This window comes from Eschrichtius robustus, chromosome 1 (assembly GCF_028021215.1).
Source record: "Eschrichtius robustus isolate mEscRob2 chromosome 1, mEscRob2.pri, whole genome shotgun sequence".
Lineage (NCBI taxonomy): Eukaryota > Metazoa > Chordata > Mammalia > Artiodactyla > Eschrichtiidae > Eschrichtius > Eschrichtius robustus.
Window position 1 is genome coordinate 8,614,193 of NC_090824.1, and position 22,817 is coordinate 8,637,009.

General features: G+C 39.1%; 1 protein-coding gene and 1 non-coding gene across 7 annotated transcripts; both read right to left on the reverse strand.

Annotated features, from left to right (window-relative positions):
• Positions 1–1,860: 1,860 nt before the first annotated feature.
• Positions 1,861–22,793, reverse strand: GSKIP (GSK3B interacting protein). 6 transcript variants are annotated; one of them, XM_068540902.1, is made up of 4 exons: positions 22,717–22,793; positions 21,961–22,369; positions 6,079–6,337; positions 1,861–3,732 (listed from the first exon to the last, which is right to left on the reverse strand). In XM_068540902.1, exons 3-4 carry the CDS (start codon positions 6,334–6,336, stop codon positions 3,571–3,573), a joined length of 420 nt encoding a protein of 139 aa, XP_068397003.1. In that variant the 5' UTR covers position 6,337; positions 21,961–22,369; positions 22,717–22,793; the 3' UTR covers positions 1,861–3,570. The 6 variants fall into 6 exon arrangements, with proteins under 6 accessions (XP_068397003.1, XP_068396972.1, XP_068397012.1 ...); XM_068540871.1 differs by having other exon boundaries at positions 6,079–6,347; XM_068540911.1 differs by having other exon boundaries at positions 21,953–22,369.
• On the reverse strand, positions 21,722–21,848 carry LOC137752627 (small nucleolar RNA SNORA27). Its single transcript, XR_011071240.1, has one exon. It is a non-coding gene; the product is annotated as a small nucleolar RNA SNORA27 (small nucleolar RNA).
• Positions 22,794–22,817: the final 24 nt, after the last annotated feature.

Genomic DNA, 22,817 nt, shown 5'->3' on the forward strand with positions numbered 1-22,817 from the left:
AGACCAGTACAAAACTTGATGGAATAAATACTCTTCAGCATTCTTTCAAAAGGTCTCTTAGATCAAATATTCTAGAGTTCACTAGTTGCCTCATTTCCAGATTTTCAGTTTGACCCTATTGACATGCAGTTAAGCAGGTAAGTACTTTTACTCAACCGGTCATGCTACTGTAACTCATTTTTGTTTCATTCTTGTTTACATTACTGATAACATGTAAATGAGCTAGTTACAAGGGGATGGCTTCCAGAGAATTTTATGTCATATTGGTAGGTTAGGAAAGGAGATTCATATTGATCAATTCTATTATGCCAACTAAGGGATCTTTCTTCTCCTGTTACTCCTTTCCTCTTTAAAAAAATTTTTTATATTTTAGTTTTTATTGAAGTATAGTTGATTTACAATGCTGTGTTAGTTTCAGGTGTACAGCAGAGTGATTCAGTTACATATACAGGTTATTAGGAGATATTGAGTATAGTTCCCTGTTCCTCTTTCAAAATCAGCTTTCATGTAACCACAAAGTTCAGGGGATGCTTTTATTGACACATATGGGGATGGTTGGTGGAGTCAGAAGACTTGGGTTCTGACCGTACCCTCCTGCTCACAGGTGGGCTGCTGAGCAAGTGCCACAACCTGTCCAAGTCTCAGCTGGACATATCACACACAGAATGAAGGGGCAGAGGGCAGAGTTCTTAAGTCAACGTGGCACATATCAGAATCTGTTTTCCTACCCTGTTCCCCCTAACAATCAAACCACACATTTCGTGTTTTTGAACACTGGCGAGAGAATAGTGCAGTGTTGTGATGGGAGAAGCGAGTGAATGCTCAGTACCCCAGCAGCTGCTGATTAGCTGTGTGGGGTGTGTAATGACTGATGCCGGACCTGGAGGAACGGTGGGAAGAGCATCATCGTGGGAAACGAGGTGCGCATTCTCCTCATAATCATACTGCCGCTTCAGGGATGCTGGGAGCAGGCAGAGCTGAGCACAGATCGGTGCTTTTGCTAGAAAGGGATGTTCTTCAGCTGGTTTGAACACCGACAGCTATGGCATTTCCCTTCTCTAATTAGTACATAAAAGCTAATGTAGAAAATATGAAAAAGAAAATGAAAATTACCTATCTTACCACCTAGTGATGACTACTATATTAACATTGTAGGATATTTTATTTCATTTTTCCTTCTGTTACATAGAAGACTATTTTTCAGGATGTAGTTTTAAATCCCTTTTTTCCTGTAGTATAATTTTCTCCAATTTTAATGGCTGCATATTTTTCCATCAAGAGGATCTGGCATAACTTAACCACCTTTTAGAGCCTTTTCAGTTTTTCATTAGCGAAAATGACATCCTTGTTGTATATCTTCTGCTGAATCATGTCGCTATGCTAGATTTCTAGGCTATTACCAGCACAGAAGTTATAAGCTTTGTAAAGGCTTTATTACCACTATTTTCCAGAAAGGTTTCACCAATATATCTTCCAATAGAGTGTAACTATGCCTCTCACTAAATCTTTATTGATATCATTATATTTAAGTAAGAGAAACTATTAAATTATTAGGTACAATGGCTCAACATAGCTAAGCCTATTTTCCTTTCGTGAATTACTGGTCTGGTTGAACATCCTTCAAGTGGTTACTGGACATTTGTATATTTTTCTCAGTTGATCATATTATTTGCCCCTTATTCTCATTTTTTTCTTACTGACTTATAAGAGCTACTTATTTGGAGGTTCTTTTTTTCTTTTCTTTTGGAAGTGAAATCAAGGCTTAATTTATCTGGTTAAATTCTTTTAAAAATCTAGGTAAAATGAAGGTTTTAATATCTAGTGGAGGTTTTGATATGTGTAGTTTTATTAATGTCTTCTCTCTCTGTTGCTCTTTCATAGTAATAAAAAGAGCAAATCACTTCACACCGAAATGGAACAATACAGAATTCAAAAATGGAAACGGAATCTCTCGGAATCAAACATTTATCACAAAATGAACGCTTTCAATTTTTAAACATACAATCACTTTTCTTCATACTTAACTCAAAATTAGTAAACAGAATTTTATTCAGACTTTACAAATATCCTTTACATTTAGCCTGAGATTAAGCATGAGAAAGTTCAACCTGAAGTTAGACTTCATTACCCAAACACTTCAGCATCTGAAAATAAAGCTGAGGATGAATGTTCATTTACCAAACATAATATAAGCATTCCAATAAACTCTGACAATGAATAGTGACCCAAACCAAACTTTAACTTGCTCTGGTCTACATGATCTTCAGAGCCTAAAAGTACCTATTATTTAATAATGATTTTAAAAAGTCTTCAAATGACAAATTATGAAGGTGTGTCCAGATGTGGAATTTTAGTTCAACATTTCTATAGCTGCTGCTTTAGACTAGTATTAAAAAAACAACTCCCCAATCCTTATTATTCAACATGTACTTGAAAACATGTAGCAGCATGGTATAGTTTATTTTTATAAATATTAGTACCTGTAATAAAATATAAAATACAGTCTCCATTTTTCAAATATTAAGTCTCTGAATGCTTCATTCATCCTTTGGTTTCAAACCCATACGATGCACTCATATGACATTGCAGATTTAGCACTGAGACAGAACACTGTACATCTGTTGGGGAAGGAGGGGTGCTGTGAGAATACCAAAGCGCTACATCATAGAAAGGAAACGTTGAAGCAAAAATACTTTCTGAATATATACTGTACATTATGTAAACAAACATTCATAATAAGAATCAACACAGGCCAAAATACTGTTTTCTAGGAAATCAGAGTCTTTTTTCTTTTAAATCACACACACTGAAGATGCTTTTTGTTAGGAAAAGAATGGATCCTGTTCCTGTATTTGCTTCTGTGCTTAAATATCTTGGAAACAAGTAATTGTTGCATTCATTTGCTAACGGTTTGTCCTCTTACTTGGCTGGCTGTTGCAAACAGGAATACAGTACTATTTCAGTACCTGTTCTTCACGTAATACTAGCTACGTAATATAGAATTAACTCATCTTTATCAGTCCATATTAATAATATAAATAGATTACATGAAGCAGTGAATTTCAAAATTTGTGCAGGGGAAACTAGTTGATAATTTGTTTCCAATAAGGCTAGTAGCAAAAATAATTACTACAAAGTCAGTCCAAGCTAGTAGCAAACCCCTGATTTAGCAAGCTGAATCAAAGTTTGAAGTTAGTTTATTTCCTATATTACTGTGCAAATCTAGAATTTCCTATGTAAGAGACAGTGCTGGCAGCATCAAAGTCCTGCAATAAGAGAATGAAATACTGATTAGGTTTTCAGAATGCCAGAGATACTATATGAAGAAATCTGAATGTCTTAATGACGGTGTCACAGCAATGGCCTCAGGATTTCCTTAATGAATCACAAACTAAGAAAGACGATTCATTAGTCAATAAAGTTCTCAATCAAAAGCCTAAATGTGAAGCAAACAATGATAAAGACACAAAATCAAAGATGCATTTTCTACTATGACCATCTGGAAGAATTTCAAGCTTTAGGTCAACATTGTGTACCAGCAGCGGCCTCTCTAACAGGAAAAAAACTGAGTCATGACTGTCCATCCCTCTTCAAAGCTTCCAGTCTTTGAAGGAGTGCATTTCCAAATGCTTCCCGGTAGGCAGGGCTGAGGGTATCCAACAAGGAGTAGACTGTTTCATGGTAGGGAGTCTGTAAATGATCATCCACCTGGTCGAAAGCATAACCTACCACCTACAAGAGAAATGCAGTAGTGAATAAAGAATCAGATTTCATCTTGGTACAGAAAGCAAAAAAACCCCCAAGTTTTTACATGGGTCATTCTCTGACATTATGTGTTTCTCCATCAATAGTCAGAATACACATATTTTTAATACAACCTGTAATATTTAAGCAATTCATAACGTACAGGAACACCACCAGCAAAATGCTCATTATAATTTTTTTCTCAAAATTTAAAAGGTCTGATTTACCTACTCTTGATCCTAAAGGAATGTAAAATACAGAAAGAATTTAAAAAGCTATACAAAAACAGTATTTCATTTTCATGGTCTAAAACATACTTCTATTTATTTTGGGTTTTTTTTGGCTGCATCACATGGCATATGGGATCTTAGTTCCCCGACCAGGGAACGAACCCGTGCCCCCTGCATTGGAAGCACGGAGTCTTAACCACTGGACTGCCAGGGAAGTCCCCATGCTTCTGTTTAATTCCACATATATTGAGGGTCTTTTTATAAAGGTACTATAATAAATAATTACATTTATTATTACTATGGTATTATTAGTCCATATTTTTATCATAATTTATGTGTTTGGACTTTGTATAAAGAATTCTAAAATTTATTTATAGTTTTAATTCTGCTTTATAATTAGTTATCTGAAATGCCACTTTCATTACTAATACATTACTTATCTGCTCAACTCTGTGAGATAAAAGGGAATGTTATTCTGTGTGCTTCTCTGTGTGTTTTTTCCCCTTAAACACAGCTAAAGCTTTTTTCTCCAACAAGATTATAAGACCTATATCATGGTTCACCAGCACAGTGTAGGGCAAAATCAACTTAGGTTTTGCTGACTTCATTGAAGCTTGTGAATTCCGCATATGAACCCCACATTTTATGACATCTATTCAAGCCATAGGAGATGCAAGTTTATGCTAGAAACAGAAGCAGAGTTGTTGTTATTGCACCACTTCGGGACCATGCTCTGTCCCAGCACTTTCTACAACATATTACAATTGTGTTTGCCCCTCTCTTATCACCGCTAGCCTGTGGTCTACCTGGGGACAGGGATCATGTCTTATTCGCATGGTTTGATTTCTAATTCCTGACACAGGATAGTTACTCAATAAATGTCAACTGAATCAGACTGAAAAAATAAATATTTGAGTACTTACATGCCAGGTTTTATAACTGATCCAGATCTTTCTGCAAACTTCATTCACATAACCATCCCCCAAATCCTTTTCAATTTTTTTTTTTTTTAAATCTCCAACTTATAAAGAAGTAGGGACTCAGGTTGACTGACTCACCCAAGGTCACTCAAATTCACCTGTAAGACTTCTGACTCTCATTAGAACCTTTCCTACCTCACCGGAATTAAACAGTGTCAGACAGAAGTAATTTACCTGGGGTCATTTATCTCTACTTTCGACTTGCCTATTTCTATTTAAGATCCACTTCTAAAGATGACAAGTTTTTGGTACAAATTTAGGAAGGGGAGCACGAAGATTAGTTAATTCCGGGACTACTCCCAAAGCCAAGGCTCAGCTGTTGGGGAACTAAGGGTAGTGACGATGCTGGCCTTGCAATCGGCTTCAATGTAAGTGATCCTCTATCAAGGGATACACAGAACACACGATTCACATACATCTTAGGTAAATTGAATCTAGTGAAATAAAGAGATGTTCATGTGCTTGTTTAATGTATCACATGACATTTTTACTTGCTTAAACCATATGCTCTACTTTATGATACTGCATATCTTTGGGAGAACGATCCTTAACAGATATAGAAACAGAAAAGTCAGATATTTTTGACCAAGATAGAAGGTTATTTATTTATTTTGGCTGTGCTGCACGGCCTGCGGGATCTTAATTCCCCGACCAGGGGTTGAACCTGGGCCCTTGGCAGTGAAAGTGCGGAGTTCTAACCACTGGACCTCCAGGGAATTCCCTCAAGTATGTTGTTTCAATAGAAGAGACATTTATAAGAGGTGGGAAAATATTCAACACAATGACTGCAAAACTCATCCAATGCAGAGAATGCATAATTCTGGTAAACATATTTAGCTAGAGATAAGAAATAAGTTAATCTGGGGGGTGATGGTTACAACAAAATACTCTGCAAATCAAATCTGTTTTTTCTTTTTCAAAAAATCCAATTTTCCCATGTTGGCTGAAAGACTTTAGTATTAATAAAAATTCCTAGGGAAAAAAGCTTTCCTTAAAAAAACTTAGAAGCTACTGAGTGTCAAGTTCTCATCTAACACTCTTTCCCACTCCCTGACTCCAGACCCTTTTTGATTAAGTGGTAAAGATGTAATTTTTTTTTTTTTCCTAAAGAGAAAATGACTTACCCTGAGCCCGGCTTCAGTGAGCTCCAGGCAGTATCTATTCCTTTCTCTTGTTTCCACATTGATATAGGCCACATCGTCTGCACAGCGCAGGGTTTTTGAGACAAACATGGTGTTAACAGCAAAGAGAACATCATTTACAACTGCTTCAGCTTCCAGCCTCATGTCTTTCATATCAGTTCCTTCAAAGCCATTAAGCTCTGCATCTTCTTCAAATGCTGACACACTGCTCAGCTCCATGGGATTACAGTCTGTTTCCATTCTGCAAAAATCTGGATATAAAACTGGCTTATAGAAAGACACTCCACATACTAATGTTTGATTAAAAGCAGTTATGCCTTACAACTGCTACTTATTGGAAAACATTACTGAGTTAACAACTTTTAGGGAAAATATTGCCTAAAACCATTTTCAGTAGTTTTTCACAGCAAAATTACAGACACCTATAGATTAAACAAAAAACAAAACACAACTCTGTTCTCCACTTCTCCCCAAAAGGTTAATCCCCATATTGGTACGAATTCAGAATATCAGTTTTTAGCTATTTCAAACAATGCCAATGTAAAAATCCTAGTACCTACTTCTTTTTAAATGTATTATTATTTTTCTAGGATAGATATTTAGAACTGGAATTGCTGAGTCAAAGTATATACTCATTTTAACTTTTAATAGATACTGCTGATTCACCCTTCAAAAAAGGCTGTACTGACTGATACTCCACCAACAGAATATAAAGGACTGTGCTCTTTTTCACCACACCCTTTCCAACCCTTTTTAACATTTGCCAACTTGAGAGGAAAAGAATGATGTCTCATTGTTTGAATATGTATATCCTTGATTAAACAACCTTTGGGTACTTATAGGATATTTTTAGTTCCAAGGTCATACAGCTATTAAAAAAAAAACAGAAATAAAAATGAACTAAGGTTGTCTAAAATCAAAGTTTAAGTCTTTACCTACTAAGGTACACCCTCAATAGTTCCTTTTATGACTTCTCGATTTGGGGTTTTGCCTAAGAAGCAATCTTCCCCATTCCACGATTACATTTTAAAATGCTCTAAATTATCTTTTGAATTCTCATTCTCTATCTCTATTTTTAACTCTTTGATCCGTCTGGAATTTATTCTGTGTAGCTTTACTTTCCAAGTGGATAGCCTATTGTCCCAACACCACTTACTGAATAACTCTTTTTACTATTTACTTGAACTGGCTCACATATTATACTTTGAAAAATATTATTTCTCGTGCTAACTTGATTCAATATTACTGCCAGTCTGCTATGTAGTTCTTGCTTCTCTTCTGTGACTGGGGGAGCAGTTGAGTATTGTTAAAAATTCGAAATGTATGGATGAGAAAAGTTAATAAATGTGAGATTGCTTTGGAATGTAAAAACAGCTTTTCAGAATAAGATATACTTTCTTTTTACCTGTAGGCTTTAAAAGTAAATTAAGATTTCATTTCTCTGATATGGATTAAGCATCCACTGTCCTAAATGTAGGACGACTGTTCAACTCATTATAAACATTTATGTGTACTGTTTGTCTATTACCTTACAAATTTCATCCCTTTTTCTAAAGTTACCAACTTGTGCCCTATCTGTGTGATGTTCAAAATCCTTTAAATTAGTGGTTCTCAATCGTGGCCACAAACCCCATCTGAGAAACTGAATCAAAACCTCTGGGAGATTTTTCTGGGTATTTTTTCAGAGTTTCTGGGTGATTCTACTGTATCGCCAATGATCTGAATTATTAGCAAAAATCTTAAGGGGCTAGAGTTCCTATAGCTGCAAGTCATTTGCACATTATAAAAGTCAAAACTATTTGCTGAAGGCAATTTATGATAAACTATGTAAAGCTCTTTCAAAAAACTACACAGCAAACTGGCACAAATAATATAATCCTCCAATCCTATTTCAACTAATGATACGTTTTAAGGGTCCTTTATCTTGTCTCCCACAGCACTTTACAGGATTAGTCGCTCACTACTAACAATACAAGTTAATTATAAATTTATCAATTATTGCTGGAGGAATTTGTCAGGTAACTGAAATCTAATGTTGACTTAGTATATTTGAAAGTGAAAATATTTGATTTTCTAAAAATTTCTACCTTCTCTAGAAATAATCATTATATTCCTTAATATTACACTTTGTTTTATGTATGAGAAACGAGACCACTTTATTTTTTTACAAAGTCAGTTTTGAAGATTTTGAAATGTGGCTGTGTACCATAAATCTCTTAACATCCTGAATGCCAAACATCTTTATTTTCCTCAAGTAATCAAGTACCTTAACTACAGATGACAGAAATAATAACTGTTACATGAAAAAGACGTTTATATGAGAAAGCTTGACAAGAGTCAAGCTTTTAAAGAAAGAGCCTAATTCATTGCAACTAGGACCACAGTGATATGATAAGCCAAAGAATCCGATACTAGAATGTAAGAAATCCTCACGGGTCAGTAAAGCAGGTCATCACACTGTGCGTAGTAGTTAGCACCAAGGGGCAAAAAAAGAGAAAGACACCTTTCCTGAGACTGTGAACTTTCAGGAGATTTTTCTCTGAAATGCTTCTGAATGATGCATTAAATAGCAGACACATCCAGAACCTCTGACGATACATAAGAATTGATAGATTTTAGAACTGAAGCATTATTCAAGTTCACATTTTAAGCGATCATTATTTTAAGGTATTATTACAGTTATCTTTTGTTGGTTATGACAAGCTCTTGATTACTCATCAATATCCTTTCCCCTTCCTAACAGCACCCAGATTTTCCAAGAGGAATCATAATACCTCCCCTTCCCCTATTTTTTTTTTTTTTAAGTTTTTGGCCACACCCCACGGCATGTGGGATCTTAGTTCCCCAACCAGGGATTGAACCCACGCCTCCTGCATTGGAAGGCAGAGTCTTAACCACTGGACTGCCGGGGAAGTCCCCCCTTCCCCTACTGAGGAAAGTAACCAAGCAATTTGCATGAGATTGACCCTAATCCCAGTTGAAGGCTGTCCTGAACTTATCAATACACCAAATTCTTCCTAGTCACTTTATTTTTAAAAAATATTTATTTATTTTCTTTATTTTTTTTTTTTTTGCTGCGTCAGGTTTTAGTTGCAGCACCCGTGGTCTTCCTTGAGGCATGCGGGATCTTCTGTTGCAGCACGGGCTTCTCTCTAGTTGTGGCATGCGGGTTTTCTCTCTCTAGTTGTGGCGCGCAGGCTCCAGGGCGCATGGGTTCTGTAGTTGTGGTGCACGGGGTCCTGAGTGCGTGCACTCTGTAGTTTACGGCACACGGGCTCTCTCATTGAGGCACGCAAGCTCAGTAGTTGTGGCATGCGGGCTTAGTTGCCCCGTGGCATGTGAGATCTCAGTTCCCTGACCAAGGATCAAACCCATGTCCCCAGCACTGGAAGGCGGATTCTTTACCACTGGACCACCAGGGAAGTCCCTTTTCTAGTCACTTCAATGCAGAATAGTTTACAGCACACAGCCCCGGCTGTTCCTGGTAGCCATCCCAAGATGAGGGAAACTCAAGGATGATGCTGACAATGGGAAAAGAACAGAACCAAGAGATTCACAGAGAAATGAAGCCCGAGCCCTGACAGCTGCCCAACCTTTGCACTTTTCAGTTCCTGCAGCCAATAAATTCATTATTTTACTGGCAACTGAAAGCATACTGAATTAGCAGTCTACCCAAAATAAAAAGCACTCATTAATCTAGCTCTTCAACAGCTTTATAGAAGAGGTTTAAAAAAAATGGAACCATGATGATATTTTTGTGCCTGTCAGTGTGGAAAGTGCTTAATAAAAGCTTTGTAGAATATGAGTATCAACATGTGTATTAACTTCCTATTGCTGCTGTAACAAATTACCACAAACTTAGTGGCTTAAACAACATGAATTAATTTTCTTACAATTCTGGACGTGAGAAATCTAAAATCAAGGTGTCAGCAAGGCTGCATTCCTTTTGGAGGCTTCAGGGGAGAATCTGTTTCCTTGCCTCTCTAGCTTCTAGAAGTCTCCCGCATTCTTTGGCTCATGGTCCCTGCTTCCTCCACCTTCAAAGCACATCACTCCAGTCTCTGGTTCTGTGGTCACATTATCTCCTTTTTCTGACTCTTGGCACCTGTGCTCCCTTTTATAAGGACCTTTGTGATTGATTATACTGGGCCCACTTGAACATTCCAGGATAATTTCCCCATCCAAGGTCCTTAACTTGAACAAACCTGCAATGTTCCTTTTGCCATATAAGGTACTGATAATATATTCACAGTTTCTGGGGATTAGGACATGGACATCTTTGTGGGGGGGGGTCATTATTCTGTCTACCAGTGTCCATATCCTATCAGCAGGGAAAGGAGTATAAAGGTAGTCAAAGAGACTTCATTTTCTGACTTTCCTTTTTGGAACAGTCATAATTTACTTTTAAAAGAAGGTCCAGTGTACTTGTCAAGCTCACTGCCTTCTTTGGAAAGGTTCCTTAGTCATAGGTTTCATGATTTGTATTCTGTAACTCCAGCACCGTGATACAGCAGAATGAACTGGGTTTGGGTGTTTTAATTAAAGGCACCATTTCGAGGCTGGCAAGGGGTTTATGAATTGTCTTGAATCAAGAGCTCTGTCCAACTACCCGATTCTGGATGGTGACTGGCTCATCCAATCAGATCCTCTTTTGAGGAGTATGAACATAGAGCCAAAAAACATGAATTCAGTGTGTGATGAAAGGAGCTACAGAAGCAAAGCAGGGAGCAACTGGGTAGCCTTACCAATGGGGCACTAGAGAAGTGGTTTCTCCACTTGGATTATTCATCCCAATAACTAAAAATATTTTGAGCAGATACCTCATCATATGTATATTTATTTACATATAATATCACAATTAGCATATCAAAACACACAAATATGAATTTAAAGAGGAGAAGGTAAAATATGAAATATAAGCTTATTTTCTTCTTACTTCTCAATGGATTATCTTGTGTACCCAACTGTAGAAGCCTGCACCACTGCGGATGGGGACATATACGTCCATGTTGGTGAACGGACAACTACTAAAATTACTAATGAAACATTAGCGATGCTGTCAGTTTACCAGAATGGTTGACTCATCAATGTGCTTCCTGTAAAAATCCCTGGATTCCTTTTCTGTAGGCAAAACAACTTATCATTGTATGAGAAATTCTAGACCAGTAGAACTCTGTGCAATGATGGAAATGTTCTTTATCTATGCTGTCCAATACAGTAGCTACTAGGCACATGTGGCTACTAAGCACCTGAAGTTTCGCTAGAGTGACTGAGGAACTGAATTTCAAATTTTATTTAATTTTCATTCATTTAAATTTAAAAAGCTAGTGGCTACTGTATCACATAGCACAGGACTAGACCTTTGTGAATACTTGTGGATAATATAATGAACTGAGTTTATATTATTGTTGAAAAAAATCAATAGATATAAAGGTACTAAATTCAGCTTATTTTATATAAGTACCAAGATTTGGAAATAGGTATGTTAGAACATCTATTTTTAATCTTAGCTAAGCTATGGAGGGAAATTAACTGTCAGTGTTTCATTGGTAAAAACCAATGAATTACTTCTATTTTTTAATCTTTTCAATTTAGAATCTAAGTTTATATATCCAGCACTTTCCTAAGCATTAGAATACTAATTAAATATGTTTACTGGTAGTTTACAGCCTAATTTGGGAAATAAGACAGGCACATGAAATACGTACACGAATATTAATGCCATGTACATGCATCATAATTATAACATAAAAAATGTATAATTAGAGAAAACAATATGTCTTGGTCCTACTACAAACTTACCACTAAACTTCTATAAACTTGGGCTGGCCATGTAACCTCACTGGTTTTCTCACTTACAGAATAAGGGGGAATGAACGGGAAATTCTTTACTGTTCTTGAGAGCTCTGACATTCCATGATTTACAACATAATTGTTAGTTACTATGGGGCTTGACTCATGGAACAGGTCAGTCAAAACTGGGCTTGAATGAGCACAGATGAAAAGTTATGGATAAGCAGAGAAGAGAGTTGTGAAGGATTCTTCAGAGGGAACAATGCATAAACAAGGTCCAGGGTGTGGCAGGAATTGTAAGGAAACTAGACTAGGTAGTCTACTACAAGGAAAATGCTAAGAGAATAATAGATAGGAATGGCCCAATGTGACATGGTGCTGATACCTAGACAACAGAATTTGATTTTGATACAATATGCTGTTTTAAGCTCTTGAGAATGGGAAGAGCAATGTCTTTATATTTAAAGTAGGTTCCTTGTAGGCAGTACATAGTTTGGTCCTGCTTTTCCATTTAATCTGATAATCTCTACCTTTTAATTGGAGTGTTTACACCATTTACGTTTAATATGATTATTATGATTATTGATATGATTACTATGATTGATATGGTTACTATCTTGCTGTTTGTTTTCTATTTGTCCCATCTGTACTTTATTCCCTTTTCCTTATTTTTCTGCCTACTTTTGGACTGACCACTTTTTAGGATTCTTTTGTACATCCTTTGGTGGCTTATTGACTCTTTGTTGAATGTTTTTGGTGGTTGCTTTAGAGTTTATAATATACACCTTTAATTTATCACACCTTCAAGTGTTCTTATACCACTTCATGCATAATATAAGAACCTTACAAGAGTATATTATACAGTCTTTGTGCTATTTTTGTCATACATTTTACTTCTACATATGTTAGAAACTTCATAATACATGTTATTTTGGCTTTATTATTGTTTTTAAGTGTTTTTTTGTTTGTTTGTTTTTCGGCCACACATCATGGCTTGCAGGATCTCAGTTCCCTGACCAGGGATTGAACCCAGGCCACAGCAGTGAAAGCCCGGAATCGTAACCACTAGGCCACCAGGGAATTCCCATTATTTTTGCTTTAAATAGCCAGTTACTTTTCAAAGAGTTAGGTAATAAGAAAAATGCATTTTATATTTAACCATATGGTAACTATTTTTGATGCTCCTCATTTCTTTGTGTTGATCTACATCCGCATCTATGATCTGTATTATTTTTCTTCTGCCTGATGATTTCCTTAAACATTTCCTGTAGTGTAGGTCTGCTGTTGATGAATTCTTTCAGCTTTTCTATGTCTGAACAAGTCTTCCTATCACTTTCATTTTTTTTTTTTTATAAACTTATTTTATTTATTTATTTTTGGCTGCACTGGGTCTTCGTTGCTGTGCGCAGGCTTTCTCTAGTGGCGGCGAGCAGGGGCTACTCTTCATTGCAGTGCACGGGCTTCTCGTTGCAGTGGCTTCTCTTGTTGCAGAGCACAGGCTCTAGGCGCATGGGCTTCAGTAGTTGTAGCACGCAGGCTCAGAAGTTGTGGCTCGTGGGCTCTAGAGTGCAGGCTCAGCAGTTGTGGCACGTGGGCTTAGCTGCTCCGCGGCATGTGGGATCTTCCTGCACCAGGGCTCGAACCCGTGTCCCCTGCATTGGCAGGCAGATTCTTAACCACTGCACCATCAGAGAAGCCCCACTTTCATTTTTAAAAGATATTTTTGCTGGGTATAGAATCCTAGGCTGACTTTTTTTCTTTCAAGAAAAAATGTTTCCTTCAAGAAAAAAATCAAAGATGTTTCTCTACCATCATCTTATTCGCACTGTTTCCCATGAGAAGTCTGATGTCATTGTTATCTTTGTTCCTCTTGGTGTAGTTTTTCTTCATGTTTCTTTTGCTTGGGGTTCACTGAGCCTCTTGCATCTGTGGGTTCATAGATTTTAGCAAATTTGGAAAAATTTTGGCCATTATTTCTTCTAACATTTATTTGTCTCTCCTCCCTTTGGGGAGTCCAATTTCATGAATATTAGTCCAAGTGAAGTTGTCCTACTGCTATGCCCATTTTTTCACTCTTTCCCTCTTTGTGTTTCACTTTGAATAGTTTCTATTGCTATTTAAAGTTCTTTTCTAATCTTTTCTTTGCTGTATCTAATCTCTTATACTAGGGTTCTTTTTTTTTACTTGGGTTCTTTTTTAAAAAACATATTTTTCATGTCTCTACTTCACTTGCTCAATCTTTTCTCTAATTTTTTTTGAACATATGGAATAATTATAATAAATGTTTTAATGTCACTGTTATTTCTGGGTTAGTTTCAATTGATAGATTTTTCTAATCGTTATGGGTTGCATACTGCTTCTTTGCATGCCTAATATTTTTTGATTGGATGCCAGACTACGTGGATTTTACCCTGCATGGTGCTTGATATTTTTATATTCCTATAAATATTATTGAGTATTGTCCTGGGATGTAGTTATCTGGGAAAAGCTTGATCCTTTCAGGTCTTACTTTTAGGCTTTTTAAGGCAGTATCAAAACTGATTTAGTCTCTGGTTAAGTTTTTTCCCACCTACAGAGGCAAAACCTTTCTGAGCACTCTACCGGATGGCCTATGAATTATGAGATTTTTCATTCTGGGTGAGAGGAACTGGAACTATCACTGGTCCTGTTTGAGCTCTGAAAATTCCTTTAATTCTTTTGGGTAGTCTCTTCCCCAGCCCTGCGGAGTTTCCTCACAACTATGTGTTGATCAGTATTCAGCTGCAGACTGGAGGGGGATCCTCTGTATATATATCCATGGCTCTAAGAAGCTCTCTACCTTCTAGCAGTCTGTCCTAGCTGCCTTGGCCTTCCTGGAATCCTAGCTTCATATCCTCAATTCAAGTAGACTGCCAGTTCTACCTGGGTTTCTCCTCCCAAGGCCATGCCTAGAAATTCTCTCCAGGCAATAATCTGGGGCAACAGTTTGCATCTTGACTTTCAGGGATCACTGTCCTTCACTGCCTAATGTCCAAAGTCTTAAAACCATTGTTTCATGTATTTTTGCCCACTTTTTTTGTTGTTTCAGGTGGAAGGGTAAATCTGGTCCCTGTTACTCTATCTTAGCCAGAAGTGGAAAGCTTATTAACCAGTTTTCAGCTAATTTTGGAATCTTATTTCATCAGTTTTTCTTTCATTGATTTTGGTCTCTTCCATATTACTTTGAATCAACTTCACCATCTTGCTGGTTCTTTCATTAATGAGTTAAATACATTTTTGACACATGCTTACTATATGTTTGTATAAGACTCACGTTTTTAACTTAAAAAATTATATTTTGACACTACTTTCAGACTTTTAATCCTTCCAAATTCAGTTCGGACACATCTGTTTCAGGATTCTGTATCTGATCTCAAGGTAGAGTTAATCACTATATCCTCCTTCCTTAGAATTTGTTTTGATACTTCTGTACTTATCATACCTCACTGCAAATGAAGGTCTGTGGTGTCCATATCACCAGCACAGTGTCTGGCATAAAGCACGTCTTCACTGAATACTTTCTGAGCGAATAAACCAAAGGAAAAATACTAACTTTCTGCTTCTCAAGCTGTAGTACTCAGCTCTGTGACATGGGGCATACAAAGCTACAGGATAAACATGATAGACACTCCTGGAAAATACACATCACTGCTAGAGTAACAATATTATGAGGTATGATGCAAAATTACGTACAATTTTAAAGCAAATGGCAGCCTCAAGCCATGTCCTCTTTAGGTTATGTTTCCCCACCCCTAGAGTTTCCTTTGCCTCTGACCGAAATATATGAGTGAAAAATAAGTAAGAGAAGGACTGCTTTAACTCAAGGAATTAACTAAAAAAGCTGAAAATTCCAGGCACTGGGTCTGGGGGTATAAACTTAATAGGCAGAGGTTGGAGCTGGTGGAAGAGTGGAATGTTAGTACTGGGTTGGACCTTCTCTAAGTCTTTATAGCTCTTCCCACTTCAGTTACAATAATGCTCTTTATTAAAAGTTAAGGTAATTATTGATAGCTCTTACTTCTGTTGGTATAATTTGGGGGCTGCGTTAGTGTTTTTGGAGGATTCATGAAACTGGTTATCAAGATATTGATTACTCAGTCCTTCATTCTCTATTTCTTAATTTTTTATATTCTAATTTTCTATGGCAGAAAAATGTATTATGTTTGTAATAAGACAAAAAACTTTAAAAAATGTGATGTATTAGAAAGTATGAGGTGTAGGAAGCAGAAACATTTTTCTTCTTAGAGAAGCCAGACTACTTAGTTTTGTTTTTTTTTTTTTGGCTGCGTTGGGTCTTCGTTGCTGCGCGCGGGCCTTCTCTAGTTGTGGCGAGCAGGGGCTACTCTTTGTTGCAGTGTGCGGGCTTCTTGTTGCAGTGGCTTCTCTTGTTGTGGAGCATGGGCTCTAGGCACGCGGGCTTCAGTAGTTGTGGGGCGTGGGCTCAGTAGTTGCGGCACGTGGGCTCTAGGGTGCATGGGCTTCAGTAGTTGTGGCACGCAGGCTCAGCAGTTGTGGTTCGTGGGCTCTACAGTGCAGGCTCAGTAGTTGTGGCGCACAGGCTTAGTCACTCCTCGGCATGTGGAATCATCCCAGACTAGGGATCAAACCCGTGTCCCCTGCACTGGCAGGCAGATTCTTAACCACTGTGCCACCAGGGAAGTCCTAAGATAGTTAAAGTAACTGGCAGCTTCAGTTTCAAATGAAGTGAGAGCTTTGAATTTATCTGTATTTCAAACTACTGTTTTGAAAGTAAAGATGAATAAAGTTGATTAATTCGCAACATTTAGAATTCAGGCAAAGCTAAAGCTAGTTTAAACTTTATTTTCTGTAACACATAACGTTTAATGTTTTCAATAGCTCTGAGATGCTTATTTTGAAATTAAAAATTTTAAATCAGAATCATTTGCAGCATTACAAACATACGTTATTTGTAATTCAAATAAAAATGGCCTATCTTTCCATTTATACACTGATTTATAAAATTACTCTGCACCCCACTTTCAACAAAGACACACATACACAACCTAGTAATAACAAATCAATGGGCTTCCCTGGTGGCGCAGTGGTTAAGAATCTGCCTGCCAATGCAGGGGACATGGGTTCAAGCCCTGGCCCGGGAAGATCCCGCATGCCGCGGAGCAACTAAGCCCATGTGCCACAACTACTGAGCCTGCGCTCTAGAGCCCACAAGCCACAACTACTGAGCCCACGCACCACAGCTACTGAAGCCTGCGTGCCTAGAGCCTGTGCTCCGCAACAAGAGAAGCCACGACAATGAGGAGCCCACGCACCGCAACGAAGAGTAGCCCCCGCTCACAACTAGAGAAAGCCCACGCACAGCAAGGAAGACCCAAAGCAGCCAAAAATAAAAACAAACAAATAAATAAATAAATTTATAAAAAACAAAACAAAAAAACAAATCAAGCCACCAGAATTGTATTGTGCTTCAGCTGATTAAAGAGGAAGGTGATGGTGAAGAAATATATAAAGTTCATTTGAGAAGTCTTTTTTTTTTTTTTAAGATTTAATTGGCTTTATTAGGCAGTTCATGAATCAGGCAGAATCCCATCTGGCAACTACAAGGGTACTCCTGGAGAAGTCTTTTAAACTGTAAAAAAATAGGCAAGAACCCTACAACCCTGTAAACAACCTTTCCTTTGAAACCAGAAATTGTAAATGAGATTCTAAGACTAAAAAACTGAATGCTTAAGAACCAAAACCAAAATAACTCCAGGAATTAGTTTTTTGTTTCTATATAACCCACTAGATTATATAGAGGATTTGGTATTATATTTACTATAAGGTACATTCTAACCAACATAAAACAAATCAATATCTAAAGAGATATGAAATAGAAAACCTCTTTGTTTTCCATTTAAACTCTAAATTGGCTCTCTACCAGACTCTGAGCAATATTCTGTTGCCAGCACCTTCAAAAATTGGAATACCTTACAGGTGCTTTTAGTTATTCTGGTAGATTGCATCACCTTGCAAAAAGTTTCCAAATGACTCCTTATAACATCATCCATAAATTATTTAGGAACCACTTTTACTTCATCTGTTGGTATAATTTTTGGACTGTGTTAGTGGTTTGGGGAGAATTCATGAAACTAGTTATCAAGATATTGTTCACTAAATTCTTTATTCTCTACTTCTTAATTTAGTAGACTTTGTTTTGTTTCATCACAAATTTACAGCATCAAAGAGCTAGCAAAAGACTAGATTTGTCCTTGATGACAAAAGAGCGGGCGTAGAAAGACATATGACTGTCTGCGTGTCTACAGCATGGCAAAAGAACAGAGCCAGAATGATTTCAAGAGCAGTATACAGATGTCAAATTTACATTTTGAAAGAAAGTTCGATTTTTCAGTTGCTATTACAACAGTCAGCTGAGGGCTAGAATGTAATATCTTATTTTTTTAAATTTTTATTTATTTATTTATTTATTTATGGCTGTGTTGGGTCTTCGTTTCTGTGCGAGAGCTTTCTCCAGTTGCAGCAAGCAGGGGCCACTCTTCATCGCGGTGCGCGGGCCTCTCACTATCGCGGCCTCTCCTGTTGGGGAGCACAGGCTCCAGATGCGCAGGCTCAGTAATTGTGGCTCACGGGCCCAGCTGCTCTGCGGCACGTGGGATCTTCCCAGACCAGGGCTCGAACCCGTGTCCCCTGCATTGGCAGGCAGATTCTCAACCACTGCGCCACCAGGGAAGCCCCGAATGTAATATCTTGATGATTACAGCTGACCCTTGAACAACACAGGTTTGAACTGCACAGGTCCACTTATGCATAGATTTTTTTCAATAGTAAATACTACAGTATTACACTATCCATGTTGATTGAATTGGCAGATGTGGAACTGCGTATATGCAGGGCTGACTATAAGTTACACGTGGATTTTCAGTTTTGGGGGGGTTGGCGTCCTTAACCTCAGCGTTGTTCAAGGGTCAATTGTACTTTTATTTGTATCATACATCGCAGTCTGGTAAATCCTCTCAACATGAACAAGAAGTGGCCATATGGTGTGATGGTTAAAGGGCTCTTTTGAACAGACTGATTGGGGCTAGGACCTCAGCTCTGCCACTTAATCTGCGACTTGGGGCAAGATATCTTAATCCCTCTAGTCACACATTCTGCCTCTCTAAAATGAAGCCAACAAAAGCATCTACCTTAAAGGGATCCCGAGAGAACTAAATGAGTGAATATACGGAAAACTCTTAGCATGGTGCTGGACACGCAATAAGCTCAAGAAATATTATCTGTTAATTGTTAAAAATAGAGTATTTAAATATCTTTAAAGAAGAAAGACTAACCTCTGACCTAAGCCCTTTGACTCCAAGTTCCGTGCTCTTCACAGTACGTGCAGTGGCTGCAGCTGCGGCCTTTCACGGCTCTGAGAAGCACGCGATGCAGGAACACTACTATCTTATTCCTGTTACCTCAGGCTCAAGTCTTAAAAGGACAACGTCTCAGCTTTTCTTTTATTTCACATGTTAACATGGATTTCTTTCATGGATGATTTTTTGACATGACCCATTCAGCCTCTGGTATATAGCCTCTAACCTGTCATTTCAAATCCTTTCCTAGAATTTTTCAGAAGTTGACAATGTTTGGTTGGTAATTACCTTCATCGTGCTCCCTTAATTAATGTTAGCTGTTAACATTTTGTGATAGTACTTTGTCTTTGATAAAACCCAGAACGCTGTTAGGATAACTCTGTACCCTATTTGAGCTGAGGTATAATAATGACAGATCCCAAACCTTAACAATTTATGCTGAATTTCTCCTAGAAAGCATAAAACATATCCGGCAACACACTTAAGACTGTGAAAGGAGCATGTTTGTTTTTACAAAATCTTCTAATTTTTATTTCCCTTTTCTGATATTTGAAATTTCGCACATTCTATGGACAGTCTGGATGTAATTCTATATTCCAAAAGAAATCACTTACTTAACATTTCAACTTGAAAAAAAGTCAACTGTACTCATTCATCAAAAGTCTGGTTCAAACCTCCCAAGGTCTAGTCCAATTCCCTGCCAGACTGGATCCCAGTTTCATACCATTTTGTTTACACTCCTTTTATGGTAAGCATTATAATTATTCATAAACATGGCTTATTATCTTCCAAATATATCCAGAATCCTACGGCTTTTTCCCATCTTCACTTCTATCACTCTAGTCGAAGCCACTGTCATCTCTGCCTGTATTACTGCAGTATCTTTCTAACTGGGCTTGCTTTTTCACCTTTGGTCCTCTCACCTCCACAAAAGTCTATTCTCAACACAGCAGTTAGCATGATTCTGCAAAAATTTTGGCCAGATTATGGCACTGCTTTCCTCAAACCCATTCACCGACTGAATAAAAAGGCAAAGTCTACAAGGCCCTATATGACCCCTCCCCCCGCAAAACCCCAGCTTCTCCTCTTTCCTTCACTCCCTCGTGACCTTCCTTGAACTCGCTAAGCATGCTCTTGCATTCTGCTGTTCCCCCTGCCTGGAAAACTCCTGCAGGTATTCACTTGCCTTGCTCCCCAGCTTCCCCTAAGTCTCTGCTAAAATGTCACCTATTAAACAAGAGAGGCCTTCCTCTACCCCCTACATAAAAGTGGCAAATCTCTCTGCTCTCCATTCCCTTTACATTACTTTATTTTTTTTCTACAGCACTTATCACCACATGGCATATGACGTGTTTGATTATTGTTTGTTTCCCCTCCCTTCAATAAAATGTAAGCACTCCATGAGGGCAGGGACTTAATCTGGTCACTGCTGTATCCCCAGTACCTAGAACAATCCCTGGCACATAGCAGGCAAACAGTAAATATTTACTGAATAAAGGAGTGACCCCTTCACTACAGAACATAAGCTCCTTGAATTCCTCTTTACCTTTTTCACATCTCCAATTGTGGAGACTTTCATTCAAAGGACCCTTAACAAACATTTAAACATGAATGAAGAGCAAGGGAACTGAAGTTACCAAGAATGCTTGGGACAAGTCTACAAAGAATGAGGGGTAGGGGCTTCCCTGGTGGCGCAGTGGTTGAGAATCTGCCTGCCAATTCAGGGGACACGGGTTCGAGCCCTGGTCTGGGAAGATCCCACATGCCACGGAGCGACTAGGCCCGTGAGCCACAACAACTGAGCCTGCGCGTCTGGAGCCTGTGCTCCGCAACAAGAGAGGCCGCGATAGTGAGAAGCCCGCGCACCGCGATGAAGAGTGGCCCCCACTCGCCGCAATTAGTGAAAGCCCACGCACAGAAACGAAGACCCAACACAGCCAAAAAATAAATAAATTAAAAAAAAAAAAAAAAGTAACAATCCCAGCACCTACATACAGTGGAAAGCACCCTGGTTCCAAAATGAAAAGGTGACTGTGGAAAGGAGAACCAGAGCTTTCTCCACCTGCCAACACTTGTGGGCTGCGTTAGTATTTCTAAGGCACTGGTGAAAGTTATCAGCATACAAACAAAATCTTCTTAACCCGGTCGCCTTAATTCACTATTTTTTTTTTTCTTTCGACAGTTTCATTTATTAACTAACCATGAACCTTTTTACCCACAGATAGGATAAATCAACAAAGTGTTGGCAAATTTAAAATCATTTACTAAATCTTACTGAACGGGGCCTTGAGGCGAACATCCCCACTTTTAAGCTCTCTTCTGATGAGGTGACAGACTCAATTATTTGGTAGAAATACCAAATAATTTAAGCAAAACCGGACGGCTAATAAAATTTACAACGTTAATTAAACTTGCTACAGTCCGAATACTAGAACTGCTTAGTGACAAACTCCACAAGACTTTCCAGTAAGCTTATCACAGTCTGTTTCCTCTGACAGGTTACAAGACAAACACCCAGTCTGCTTGAGTTTTAAAAGGGTATTTCCTTTGCTCCCCCGGAATAACCAAGAAAGACAGGAGTCCAACTGGTAAAGCGAAAGGTGGGTTTAATTCACTATTCTTGATTAAACTGGATGTATCGGGACTCCGCTGGTCCCCTACGGATATCGTTTAAGTTTCCTAACAATATTTGGAGATAAGATATTACTAACGTGCTCACAGTTGGCGAAGACTCCGAGAGGACAGCGGCCGCTTCGAGGGGTTCGGCTAATGAGCGCCAGGGGCGGGATTCTAACCCAGGACCCTTGGCTTCCGGGCCACGGAACACACGTACGCAGGCCTCCTCGGGGGTGGACCAAGTTAAGAGCCGGCTCCGCCTCTGCAGGAGTTGCCTCCTAAAAGGCAGAAACACGGCTGCGCAGATTCCCAGAACCGCACAAGTACTTTGCCCAGGTTTCCGCGGGGTCGGAAGGTTCTGGTATCGATCAGAGAGAGCAGTTCTGCCCACAAGTGCCTAGAAAGCTCAAGTGTCTTGGTCGCTGGCGCAGCACACGCAGGATGAATGAAGAGCTTTGGAAACTGCAAGTCTCTAGACAGTAGCGCGAAGCTGAAGCTCCGGAAAACAATACCTGAATGAGGCGGGCGACGAATAACTTGCTGACTATGGGCACCGGCCAATACAGGGGGTGGGCGTGGGGGGGGCAGGGATGCTCGAGAGGGGCTGCAGCCCTCCCCGTAGAGCCGGCGGCGTCCGAGCGCCCGTTTCCGGGGTCGGGGTCTAAGCTGCCCGGGACGGGCCAGGCCGGATCCGCCCCCAGACCCCTCCCCCTCTCAGCCCGGGCACCGGGCCGCTTCTGCCGTCGCCCCTCATGGCCCGGCCTGCAGAGCCACGTCCGGCTCAGAGGGCCCCCAGCTCGCCCTCGAACCCCCCTCGGCCCCCGGCCGGCCTCCCGCCGTCGGCCCCGCGACTGCTCACCTGCGCACACCACCCGTTCTCCTCTCACTCCCTCCCCAGGCTTCTGGAAGCGACCTCCGGCACCGCCCCCTCTCCTCCCCGCCCTCGACCCGCCCCCTCGG

Bases quoted from the DNA above. Each gene is read 5' to 3' on its own strand.
- GSKIP (XM_068540902.1), bottom strand. From the start codon at position 6,336: ATGGAAACAGACTGTAATCCCATGGAGCTGAGCAGTGTGTCAGCATTT. The intron at 3,733-6,078 runs GTAAGTCATTTT...TTTCTCTTGTAG, and splicing joins TCACTGAAGCCGGGCTCAGG to GTGGTAGGTTATGCTTTCGA.